Raw genomic sequence first — 12970 nt, 5'->3', positions numbered from 1 at the left:
GAAGTGTCTAAAATGATAAAAATAATAGCTAATATTAATCGATAAACTTACTGTGTCTAGGCATGATTGTGAACATTTTATATGTGTTGATTCATTTAATCCTCCCAACATCCCTATAAAGCAAGTACTGTTATTATCATCCCATTTTTACTAATTAAGAAATTGAAGCATGGGGAAGCGAAGAAACTTTCCCAGAGTAACATACCTAAGAAGGTGGCACATTTGACATTCAAACCCAGTCTGATACCACCAGAGCCCATGCTCTGAACAACCACACTACCACTGGGAGATATGTACTGCATTCTGATAATCTAGAGATGATGATACTAAGTAAGCTACTCAAAGAAATGTACTTGCAAAAAACATAAGCAAACACCTATGTGAATTTAAAATAGAAACTTTCTAAGCAAGAAATTCATTTATCTGCACAAAAATTTAAAATCTCAGTGTAAAAACACTGTAAACAACATTAAAATGAAAACTACAAATTGAAAAAATATCCATAAATTTCCTTTTTTTTTTTGGTGAATTTGGGATAACACATGCTATGATTTTTGCCTCTTAGTTATGGCTACCATCACCTGGTAGGGCCTAAGCAGCTACTTAAAACTTCTTACCCTACAGGTTAAAAACAACCTAGCTGCTCCTTATTACCTGGCAGGTACTGAGTAAATTTATACCCCAGGAGATTTGGGAGTTTGGCTAGTACAATACTAGCCAAATACAACAGGTAGAAATGACAATCACAGGCAACTGCAGCATTTTAAAAATTTGGCTCCCAGACTGAATGCCAGAGAGATAGAAAAGGCCTGAGAGTCAGGGGATCCCTAAGGCCAGCTCTGCTACTCTAATGCCTGTGTGACTTTAGGCTTCTGTGCTCCCATCTTCGTTTTGAAGGGTTTAGATCAGCACAAGATGATGCTTCAAAGTTCCTTTCAATTCTAAAGTTCTATGATTCTATGAACATTAACACATATAAAACTACATTTTATACATGTATTTAAATTATATCTTATCATACAACATTAAGAAATAGCAACTTACCCCTGGTGGTTTGTAGATTATGTTGTCTCCACTATATCTTTCCGGTTTTGAAACATCCCTATAGGAAGGGAGAAGCAGTAATAAACCTGAATGACAGGATTCTGCAATGTAGGAATTACAGACTTGAAATACATACTTATCCATCATAGTCCCTATTATAAGACTATGCAATACCAAGAAAAGCATACATTTAAAGAAAACATTTAATATGAGGCAGACTTTTTAAAGGAAAATTTTAGTTGTTTTTGTGTTTTGTATAAGTTTAGATTGGGAGTTTTAGCACTAAAAGGTTGTTTTTGACCCCAGACTGTTTTCTAGCAACTAGGGATCAATGTCATTGGTTTGGTCACAAGGACTGAAAAAAAAAAAAAAAACCAAAAAAAAACCCCCGAAATAACCCACATCACTAAAATATAGTTCCATAAATAAGTAATTTTTTGTTTATTTGTCCATTGTTGTTTCCTGAACCTAGTACAGTATCTGGCACATAAAAGTTGTTCAATAAAAATATGTAGAGTGAATACTATAACAAATTACTTTTGTAATCAATTATTTTTAGATTAATTGAATATTGATTTATCTCTAGTTTCTAATTACAGTAGTCCAGGAGATAGGGGGAAGGGGTGCTAACCTAGATTGATAACAGTGAGAACAGAAAAAGTGTGTTCCATTAATTAATTAATTCAATAACTATTTACTATGTGCTTCCTTTATATCAGCTATGCCTTGACATTGGGTAAACAGGAGTGAACAAAACTAACAAAACTCTCTCTCTCTCATGGAGTTTACATTTTGGTGAGTAGAGATAGACTAACAAGTAGATATATTTATCTTTGGTGGTTACAAAAAAATGCTATGAAGAAAATAAGTGGAATAAGTAGATAAAGAATGACAAATTAAATGATGGTAGTGCTCCTTTATATAAAGTTATCAGGCAAAGACTTTCTGATGAGATGACATCTGGGAGGAGCACTTTCAGATACAGGCTCTGCTGCAGAAGTGTGCTTGCAGCATTTAATGAATACGGGTTGGGCACAGTGGCTCATGCCTATAATCCCAGCGCTTTTGGAGGCGGAGGCAGGAGGATCACTTGAGGCCAGGAGTTCAAGACCATCCTGGGCAACATGTGAGACCTCATCGCTTAAAAAACAAAAAACAAAAAACTAATAATGCACACAATAAAACATACAAACAAAATCTTACAAAAGCATTAAAGCAAGGACAAACAATAAAGGTCAAAAAATGAAGAGGATACATTGTGCCAGACATCCAGGCTCCACTCAAGATAGCTACTACAATTGAGCCTAACAGTCATGAGCCAATGAAAAGAAATAATACTGCATGGAAGTCAAAGGATGGTTGAGATAACCTCCAATGAGGAGAGAGGGTCAAGAACAGAACCACAAAAATGATTCCATCTTGAGAAAAAGAAAAAAAAAAGGAGATAAAGTCAGAGAATTCAGACAGGTAGGGGCCAAACCAGGGGGATTCAATGTAAGTGTTGACACAGCAGAAAAAGAAAAAGGTAGTTGAACGTCACACCCTTCAGAGGAATTGAAAAGGATTAAGATGTTTAAAAGACCACTCAATCTGGTAATTAAGAAGTCATTTTGTGAATGTGTAGAGACAAGTTTCATTAGAGCAATGGAGGTGAAAGTTAGCTTCCAAAAGGTTAAGTTTTTTACTGGTTAGAATTTGAGAAAATCAAGGTAGCCAGGCATAAACTATTCTTTGAAAAAAAAAAAAAAAAGAATAAAAAGAAAGATGACATTATAGCTTAAGAGAAGAGGCAGGTCAGGAAAGAAAGAAGCATGTTTTCAGAAAAGGAAAGCAGTTCTTGAAAAGGGTCAGGTTGAAAACACAAGAAAGCAGGAACAACTGGTGGATCAAAGCCCCAGAGGAGTTTGAAAGGACAGTTACAAGGATACCAGAGAACAGGTTAGCCTTAGAAAGAATTGTTCCTCTGAGACAGGGAAGATATAAAAAAAGGTGGTGGAGAGATGGAGACGAATGACGACGATAAAACTCATGCTTCTTAACAAGAAAGACAGTGTGTTGTTTCACTGTGGTAACCCCACAGATTAGCATTTTGTCTAACATAGGATAAGAGTTAGTAAATGAGTTCAATAAAAGCATGAATGAGTTAATTGTTAACTTGTCCATTTTTTCCTGCTTGCCCACATTCTGAAACAGATAATACTATAGAAAGAAAAACAGAGTTTTAAAACCTTAAAAAGAATTCAGAGACAGGCATAAAGACTGTTTGGTGATTTTAAAAGGACTGAGATCATTTTTGAAGAGATCACCTTCAGAAAATGACCAAATACAATAGGAATTTAACATGGCAGCCAAACCAACCCACTAACACACTTTTAAATAAGATACTTACCCAAATGCAGAAAGAAAGGCACAGTCATCATGCAAAATATTCGCTACTCGTTCAAAAACTCTATAGTTGTCCGAGTCCTTTTGCTCAAAATATCCAATGATATTTCTTTTGCTGCGCTGTAAAATAAAGTATGTAATTATTTTGCAAACACACAGTTTTATAAACATGTTATTTCATTTACCCCTTATCTTAGTCTAGTTATTGTTCAAATGAAGTATGACTATAAATGCATATTTAGTTTTTAACACCTAGTCCAAAACTATTAAAGATTACATTGGGTTGAAAACAATCTTAACTATAATAAATATAATCATAAACATTTCCTTCTAGCATTTAAAATTTTTAAGAAATAGATAACTATTTGATCAGTGACAATCTTTTCCTAAGTAAGGGGACTAATTCTAAAATGTGTTAAAACAATGTATCAATCATAACTTGTGACTGTTGGAGAGACTCCTCCATGGCTCTCTCACACTCCTACCCATCTTACTGGGTCTACCAAAAAATGCAAGACTCTGACTACTCTTTATCCAGGCCATTTCTCAGAGTTGTGCTTGCAGCGAGCAACACTGATACGAGGGAATGCCTCCAGCCAGGACAAATGCAGGGTTACTGCTTGCTCTGAAATAGTGAGTTCCCCAAGCCCACTGTCCCTCTCCTGTGACATAACCCACTGCATGTGCAGGTATCCATCTGGGGAGTCCTCTGTATTGCCTCCATAGGATTTGGAGGGCAAGGAAACAAATGCAAACATGCTCACACTACTTGCTGTGATGTGAGCAATAAATTCCTTTGTCTCTGACCCAGCAGTCTTGTGTCTTCTAACAGAATCCATGAAATGGTAATTGGTTAGCTTAGCTTGCAAGTAGGGTAAAATCAAATCTCAAACCTGACAGTGATGATTGGTGATTGTGATAGAGCCCAAACTCAATTGTTTTTGCTTTTGTTGTTGTTGTCTTTAAAACACTACCCAGTGTACAAAGAAAGGGGTGTGCTAAACTTATCGTTAAGCAGAGGCTATTTTAGAGGACATTAAAACTCATAAAAAGAGCTCACACAAGAGCGATTAGAGCAGACACCCTGAAGGTCTCCACAAGAAAAATACAGAAGCTCTGGTTGTATATACTTGACTTTAACTTCCATTTCTTTATAATTGAAGCTTTCATATATGCTCAATTCACATTAGTACAGCTTTACTGTATGCTATATCTTTCATCCAGAAGTTCAGTATAACGTAAGTATTTCCCTTGAGATTAATTCAAAAAAATTCAACTCATTAAGTATATGTATGTCAAATCCACTGCAATAAACTATAGGAGAATGTCCAGATTTTTTGTTTGCATTAGAATTTGTTTACATTAATCAGGGAATGTTCATTTAATCTAGCAAAAGTTACAACTTACATCAAGAGTGGTGATTTCTGCTAAGTCCCGAATTTCTTGAATGGGGTTACTTTTTTGTTGCCTGATGTAATCTGCCAGTGCTTTCACTGATCGCTGACCCCTGTATTCTCTCTTCATCATCATCCCATTACGAAACAATTTGAGGGTTGGGTATTTGCTTATCCTGTATCTCTGGGCTATGTCAGCTAAAAGAATGAAAAAAAATTATTTACCCTCATATGTAGTCAGGGTGAGCCCATTAGCCTAATGGTCAAAAATCTTACAATTGCTTAGTGAGAACTTTTTGGTTCAAGTCATTATTTTTCAGTGAGAGAGAAAAAAATAGTAATAATCAGGACTTGAGTTTACACTAGTTAAGAGACCAGGTTCTGGACTGGGTTTAAATCCTAATTTGTGACTTACTGGCCATGTGAACTTGTAAAATGCATAAACTCTCCATGCCTTAGTTCTCATCTATTATATAAGGATAATCATTTCTGCCACGTAAGATTGTCTTAAGCATCAAATTAAATAATACAACAGATGCCACAGTAAGCATGGCACATGAATAATGACTATAAAAATAGCAATAATAATAATGCCTTATGGGGTTCGACAGACGTTAAAATACCTGAGAGCAGCATATAAGCTGGGGAGGGAAGGTAAGCAGGAGGTAAATTATGCTAAATATTCTAAAGTCTTTGCATGGTCCAGGAAGAGGCAAAAGTACTTATAATATTTTGTTTAGTCGAGGTTGTACTTTATTCTCTCTACTATAGACAATCAAAAATACTAAAAGTATATTAGAGGTTAAAATGGAATATGAGCTCTCAGAAGGGGGGCTGGAGAAAAGATATAACACTTTGGCAAACTAAGTAACTAAGATGATATAATACTTTGGCAAACTCCACATGGATTTATAAAGTAGAAATCATGAGTGATTACTAAAATTCTTTAAACAGAAGACACATATGAATAAACAACAGGAACAACTGGTCATACTGAGATTGAAAAGAATGCTTTATTCATCAAATCACAGAAATCTGAAGTAAGACATTTTAATTTATACATAATTAACACAGACAATAATCTGTCTGCTTTAGGAGTTGGTACTTCCTTGAAGCAGATGAGTAATAGATACATATCAACTACATGCCCCTTTTCAACCTGATAAATTACAAGGAGAGACTATGTCTTTGGGGTGTTATAAAGATGATGGGTTCTATTACCTAAGCAAGGACTTAATGAGATTAAATTGGTACTACAAATTGAGAAATGAGAGAGCGGTACCATAAACAAGTAGAAGTCTTTTAAATAAAATAAAGACAACTGTAATAAAGCAAAAGCCACAAAGACTTGAGCTTATCCTACTTACAATGATAAATAACCTGAGAAATCATAAAAATAAAAAAAAAAGAAACTTGGATTTTTTTTTTTCTTTTGGAAGACAGGGTCTTGCTCTGTCACCCAGGCTGGAGTGCAGTGGCACGATCTCAGCTCACTGTGACCTTAACTTCCTGGACTTAAGCAATCATCCCACTTCAGCCTCCAGAGTAGCTGGGACAACAGGTGTGTGCCACCATGCCTGGCAAATCTTCTTAAATTTTTTTAATTAAAAATTTTTTTTTTTAGAGATGAGGTCTCACTATGTTGCCCAGGTCAGTCTTGAACTCCTGAACTGAAGCAATCCTCCCGCCTCAGCCTCCCAAAGCTGGGATTACAGTTGTGAGCCACTGTGTCTGGCTATAAAATGAATTTTTGCATGATGTATAAACAAAAAGTGTTTAAAAATTAGATCAAATAGTTCTAATGGCCAACACTACAGTGTTGTAGTCTTGAGAATGGAAAATGCCTTTTTAAAAGTTAGTATTTTGGCCAGGCCCAGGGGCTCATGCCTGTAATCCCAGAACTTTGGGAGGCTGAGGTGGGTGGATCATTTGAGGTCAAGATTTTGAGACCAGCCTGGCCAACATGGCAAGACCCTGTCTCTACTAAAAATACAAAAATTAACCAGGCATGGTGGCGCACGACTGTAATCCCAGCTACCCGGTGGCCGAGGCACAAGAATCTCTTGAAACTGGGAGGTGGAGGTTGCAGTGAACCAAGTTCGTGCCAGTGCACTTCAGACTGGGCGACAGAGTGAAACCCTGTCTCAACAACAACAACAACAAAAAGTTACTATTTCTCCAAATGCTTATCAATAGGAGACTGGCTGAATAAAGTATGGTACCCATATAATGAAGTACTAGGCTGTAATATAAAGAAATAAAAAAGATCTCTGTTTGCTGCTAAGGAGCAATCTTCAAGATAAGTTAAAAAAAAAAAAAAAAAAAACCCAGGTGCAGAAGAGCATGTACAGGTCAAATATTTTGTATAAGAAATAGGGAGAAGAAACTTGGGGAAGAAATATAAATACATATGTATATACATGCACACATATTTCCATGTCTATATATGCTTGCTTATATAGTTGTCTTTCTTCTACCCACAAAAAAAACACCATGGGAGAAAATGGATGGAGAGGTCTAGGATAAATTCCCTGACTATACTTTGGTTTTACAGTTTTGACTTTGGAACCATGGAAATGTTTAACATTAAAACAAAATAAAATTTTTAAAAAATTTAGTACTGGCATTGTTATTTTGAAATTAAATACATACACATATATTACCGATAAAGCACATGAGTAATCATGTTAATGCCATTAAGAATTAAGATTTTCAGCATAAGGAAAAAATATATAAAAACTGAGTGATTAAGTAAAAACCCTATAATAATTTGAATTGGAAGTACTGGTATGACCTCATGTTTTTCTCTTTCAAAAAATATACTTCTAAGATCCTTCCACTGATAGCTATTATCAGTAAGTTAATTCCAATAAGTTTGATGATTCATATAACTCCCATGAAAATATAACTTATTGAAACTGACACTAGAAGAAACAGAAGATATAAATTATCCTAAAATTATTGCCAGGTATAGTGACACATGCCCACAGCCCCAAGGCAGGTGGTTTGCTTGAGCCCAGGAGTTCAAGACTAGACTGGGCAACACAGCAAGACTCCATCTCAAAAAAGAATCCTACAATTATTAAAGAACCCAAATCTAATTCAAAGCCTTTCCACAAATGAAACTCCACTCCCAGCCATCTTCACCAGTAAATTCTGCCAAACATTTAAGGAGCCAATAATGGCAATTTTACACAAACTATTCCAGAGAATACAAAAACAGGGAACACTTCCCAACTAGTTTTCGAGGTCAACGTAATCTTTATGGGAATCCTGATAAGAAAATTATGAGGAAAAAAAAGTATTTGTTAATCTTACTCAAGAACACAGATGCAAAACTTGAATAGAAATATTAAAGGCCGGGCGCGGTGGCTCAAGCCTGTAATCCCAGCACTTTGGGAGGCCGAGACGGGCGGATCACGAGGTCAGGAGATCGAGACCATCCTGGCTAACACGGTGAAACCCCGTCTCTACTAAAAAGAATACAAAAAACTAGCCGGGCGAGGTGGCGGGCGCCTGTAGTCCCAGCTACTCGGGAGGCTGAGGCAGGAGAACAGCGGGAACCCGGGAGGTGGAGCTTGCAGTGAGCCCAGATCACGCCACTGCACTCCAGCCTGGGGGACACAGCGAGACTCCGTCTCAAAAAAAAAAAGAAATATTAAGAAACTTAGCACTACATACAAAGGATAATACATCACAAGAACGCTGGATTTAGTTTAGCACTTCAGTTTAGATAAATATTTGAAAACCAATTAATGTACAGCACAACACTGACAGAATAAAAGAGAAAAATTTTGTTATCTCTCAAAAGCAGAAAAGCATTTGATAAAAATCTATATCCATTCATGCTTAAACACTTTCAGTAAACTAGGAAGAGAACCTCCTTAACTGAAAAAAGGATAAATAAACAAGTAACAAACAACTGAATGGTGATATACTAAAAGCTTTCAAGTTGAGATCAAAAAAGAAAAAAGATGCCTGCTATCACTTCTCTATAACACTGATTTGGAGTTCTTGATCAAAATAATAATAATAAAAAAAAGTCTGGAAAGGAAGAGATGTCATTATTTGCAGATGTTTTTATTGAGTTCACAGAAAATCCAAAAGGGAATCTACAAATGGATTTCCACTTGCAAGCAGGGTGTAGTGGGTAGCAGAAATGTATTGGTCCTACTGCAACAACTAGAAAAAACTTTGTATCATTTTTGTTGTTGTTGTTTTGTTTTTTTTTTTTTTTGAGATGGAGTCTTGCTCTGTGCCCCAGGCTGGAGTGCAGTGGCGTGATCTCGGCTCACTGCAAGCTCCGCCCCCCGGGTTCACCCCATTCTCCTGCCTCAGCCTCCCAAGTAGCTGGGACTACAGGCGCCCGCCACCACGCCCGGCTAGTTTTTTGTATTTTTTTAGTAGAGACGGGGTTTCATGGTGTTAGCCAGGATGGTCTCGATCTCCTGACCTTGTGATCCGCCCGCCTCGGCCTCCCAAAGTGCTGGGATTACAGTGTATCATATTTTTAAGATATCAGAAATCATGAAAGCAATGAAGACTAAAGGAACTGACATTCCAGGAAGGGAAGAACCATTCCTAGGGTAAGCAAAGATCACTAGCCATTTTCTTTCCTATAGGTTTCCTGTGTAATTCGTTTTGGAAATTAAGTCTGCAGTTGCAGATTTAGGGCTGAGAATTATACCTGCATAAGCAAAAGAAATGTCTCCAGAGGACATCTGCTAAGTGCTGGGGTGATACAGGAACCTGCGGAGTTGGGTCACAAATATGAAAAATCTCCTACGGCCTCCTGGTACTTAGGAGACAGCATCTACTTTGAAAAGGACCTGCAACCCTGTATCAAGACCACATGTAGCCAAGACAATTGCCAGATTTTGAAGCCAACAAGGCCAGGAAGCATCTAGACATTTTAAAAAAACCATGAATTTTTAAGACAGACAGGAAGAAAGGTACTTGTGACATGTACTAGAGACAACTGATTAGTATTCAGAATATAAAAAGAATGAACTAAAAAAAGATTACCAAAAAGATAAGTGAGCTAAAGCTATCAGTGTATGAAAGAAACACAGATTGCCAATAAACATATTACATATGTTCAGTTGTAATCAGAAAGTTACAAATTAAAACTCCCATATAACATTTTGTCTTTCATACTGGCAAAAAATCAATAATAATAAAAATTTTTAAGACTAAAATTCAATAATATGAAACCCTACGAAAGTAAAATATTCCTAGTAGGTTTCATTTAGGTTCAATATTCAATGTTAATAAAGGTAAACTAGCCTAGCTGGTGCCTACTTTGTCAACAAGAAGTCAAGGAATCTTTTTTAATACCCAAAGACTTTTTAATATCCAAAGGATCTGGCAGAGAGGATATGAGATGGACTCAGAAGCAAAGAAACTAGTCTAATAGAAAACATCTATTTTCCATCTGTGTCCTAAGTATCAGTATGAAAATGGACAGCAAGATGCACTACAGGAGACAATATAATGCTTTTAACTTTCTAAACTTGATGAATTAGTGGGCACAATGAGAAAGCAGTGTGCTAATAGCAAGTTTGCATAAACTAGGAGTAGAATAAATAAGGTTAGAGACAGACTCTAGAGGGTCTTAAGCACTAAGCTGATGGAGTTTGAATTTTATCCTGTTTGTGATAAGCAGCCACTGAGCTGTAGAGCTGGGCTTTCAAAAAATTCACCTGGCAGTAGTAGAGAACCAGGGAGACTAGTAAGGAAGCTGCCGTAATAGTTGTGGCAAAAATCACAAGAGTCTATTAACAAACATTACAACCTTTAGGTTGCTTTAGAATTCTGGTTATGGAGATAAAAAGATTTAAAATATTTGAAAACTATTAGGGGATTAGATACTCATTTGATTCATTCTCAAACAACATCCCGGCAGCAGGCATGCTGCATGATGCTGTGGCGTTTAATTATTAAAAAGCAAAAACCTTAAAATTACATTGATCAATAATCTCAGACATAATGCTGACTTTTTTTTTTTTTAACAAGCTTCGGCCAAAAGTGATTTTAAGATAATTAGAATGTGACACTTTGACAATATAACAAAGAATGACTTAAGGGGTATAATAAATGGGTTTTTTAAATTAACTGGATAGAGCAAATGTTAAAATGGATGTCAGAGAAATTATAAATCCCAGAAGGTTAACAGCTCACTGATTGAAAAATTAGCATGTATTTTTGCTCCAATGGTCACTTACTTTTCCTTGATGGGTCCTGCCTGCCTGCCTGCCTCACTAATGCCCAGCAGGGTTCCAAATGGGGAAACTGCCTCATACTCTTGTTTCAGCAACGTCTCTCCCTGCGATGGTTATCCATGGCAGAAAATACAAAGAGGCAGATCATTTCAACAGGAAAGTTTTATTGTTCTTCTGGTCCTAGGAGAAGGACCACTGCTGCCTATATACCTCTTCTCATTCCCAAACTGTACCCCTCAAAACAAACAACAACAAAAAAAACCCAGAAAGACAAATATCCTCAAAAAACAAAACAAAAGACCTCAACAGAAAACTGATAAGCAAAGCCTAGAAGCTGACTCAGAACTCAGGCTTAACCGCTCATCCAAATTCTGTTCTATGCACATAAATTCTTCACTTCATATTTTCTTGTTCTTATTATGGTACTTATACATAGTTCCTATAAAAAGCATCTCAATTTCCAATAAGTAAGGTCCTAGTTGCACTGGAAGACAGACAGGTAAGAGTAACTCAGGTATATGGGCGCGTGTGCTACCTAATCAAGGTACAATTACAAATTACTTTCCTAAAAACGTGAGTGTGGGTCTGTTCTGCACTGACCAGCAAACATATGAACGCCTCTTGCTTAGTGCCATACAGCCCAAGGCCACTGGAGGTCAGCAGAGAACCTGGTCCCACCAGGGGCTGACTGATGGGACTTTCTACATCCCAGGCAGCAAGCATGACCACCAAGGAGAATAATGAATTCTACTCCTGAATTCCCCAAATGATAAGACTGCAGAAGATGAGACGTGATGATGATCCACAGTTGAAGCAAGGCCATGTTTTAACTGTGCATGTGTACATGCATGTGTACACATGTGTCTATGTGTGTTTAGAAATTTTGGAAAGCAGAAAATTATAAAGAAGAAAATAAGAACCACTTCCAAACACCACTGGAGAAAACCACTATTAACATTTTGGTTTATATTTTGGTAACTTTGAAGAAAAGTTGCTTAACTAGCAGAGATATATTTCAATTCAGAAAAAATAAACTCTGAGGTTAGTCAAATAGTAAAGTGATAGCATCAATACTTGCAGAATGGGTTTTGGCAGCTTGGAAGAAATTCCCAGAGAGAGTAGAGCATTACCAACACTCTTAATGTCATGAAGGCCAATATTATGTTTAAAAAAAAAAAAAAAAAATCGACTCAGTTGAGAAATGATGCACAAGAGTCAGACTCTGAATGTAAAGTTGTTTCAGAATAACTTGAACAAATTTATTCTCCTTTTAAGGCACACACATTAATGACACAATTTTAAAAATCTATTTCTAACTGAGTCTAAGATAGTTTTTACAATAGGTATAAAAAAATTCTAAGTGCCCTCATCTCTCACCATAAACAAAAATCAACTCAAAATGGATTAAAGACATAAATCTAAGACCCGAAACTATAAAACCAGTAGAAGAAAACATAGGCGAAATGCTTCTGGATATCGGTCTGGGCAAAAATTTTATGGATACAGCTTTAAATGCACAGGCAAAAAAAAGCAAAAACAGACAAATGGGATTTTATCAAACTAAAAAGCTTCTGGAGGGCAAGGGAAACACAACAGAGTGAAGAGGCAACCTGAGAATTAGTGGAAATATCTGTAAACTAAACATCTGATAAGGGATTAACATTCAGAATATACAAGAAACACAAGCAACAACAACAACAAAATCCAGTTTTAAAAAGGGCATAGCATCTCAACAGACATTTCTCAAAAGACATACAGATGGCCAAAGGGCATATGAAAAAAAATCGTCAGTTTCACTAATCATGTGGTTACATACAAATCGAAATCACAATGAGGTATCATCTCACCCCAGTTAGAATGGTTATTAACAAAAACATGAAAAAAATTAATACTGAAGAGGATTTGGAGAAAGGGAAACATTCATAT

At 36.4% G+C, this 12970-nt stretch overlaps 1 protein-coding gene across 2 annotated transcripts in view; it reads right to left on the bottom strand.

Annotated features, from left to right (window-relative positions):
* The window catches only part of ERP44 (endoplasmic reticulum protein 44), a 115196-nt gene that overhangs the window by 34415 nt on the left and 67811 nt on the right, over window positions 1-12970 (bottom strand). For both annotated transcript variants that reach the window (XM_015117213.3, XM_077965655.1), the window contains 3 exons: window positions 4837-5021; window positions 3434-3549; window positions 1045-1102 (listed from right to left, as the gene is read on the bottom strand). In XM_015117213.3, the coding sequence (XP_014972699.1) occupies window positions 1045-1102; window positions 3434-3549; window positions 4837-5021 (359 nt within the window). The remainder of the gene's footprint in view (window positions 1-1044; window positions 1103-3433; window positions 3550-4836; window positions 5022-12970) is intronic.

The sequence above is a fragment of the Macaca mulatta genome, chromosome 15 (assembly GCF_049350105.2).
Source record: "Macaca mulatta isolate MMU2019108-1 chromosome 15, T2T-MMU8v2.0, whole genome shotgun sequence".
Lineage (NCBI taxonomy): Eukaryota > Metazoa > Chordata > Mammalia > Primates > Cercopithecidae > Macaca > Macaca mulatta.
This window is presented reverse-complemented; position numbering and strand designations above follow the sequence as displayed.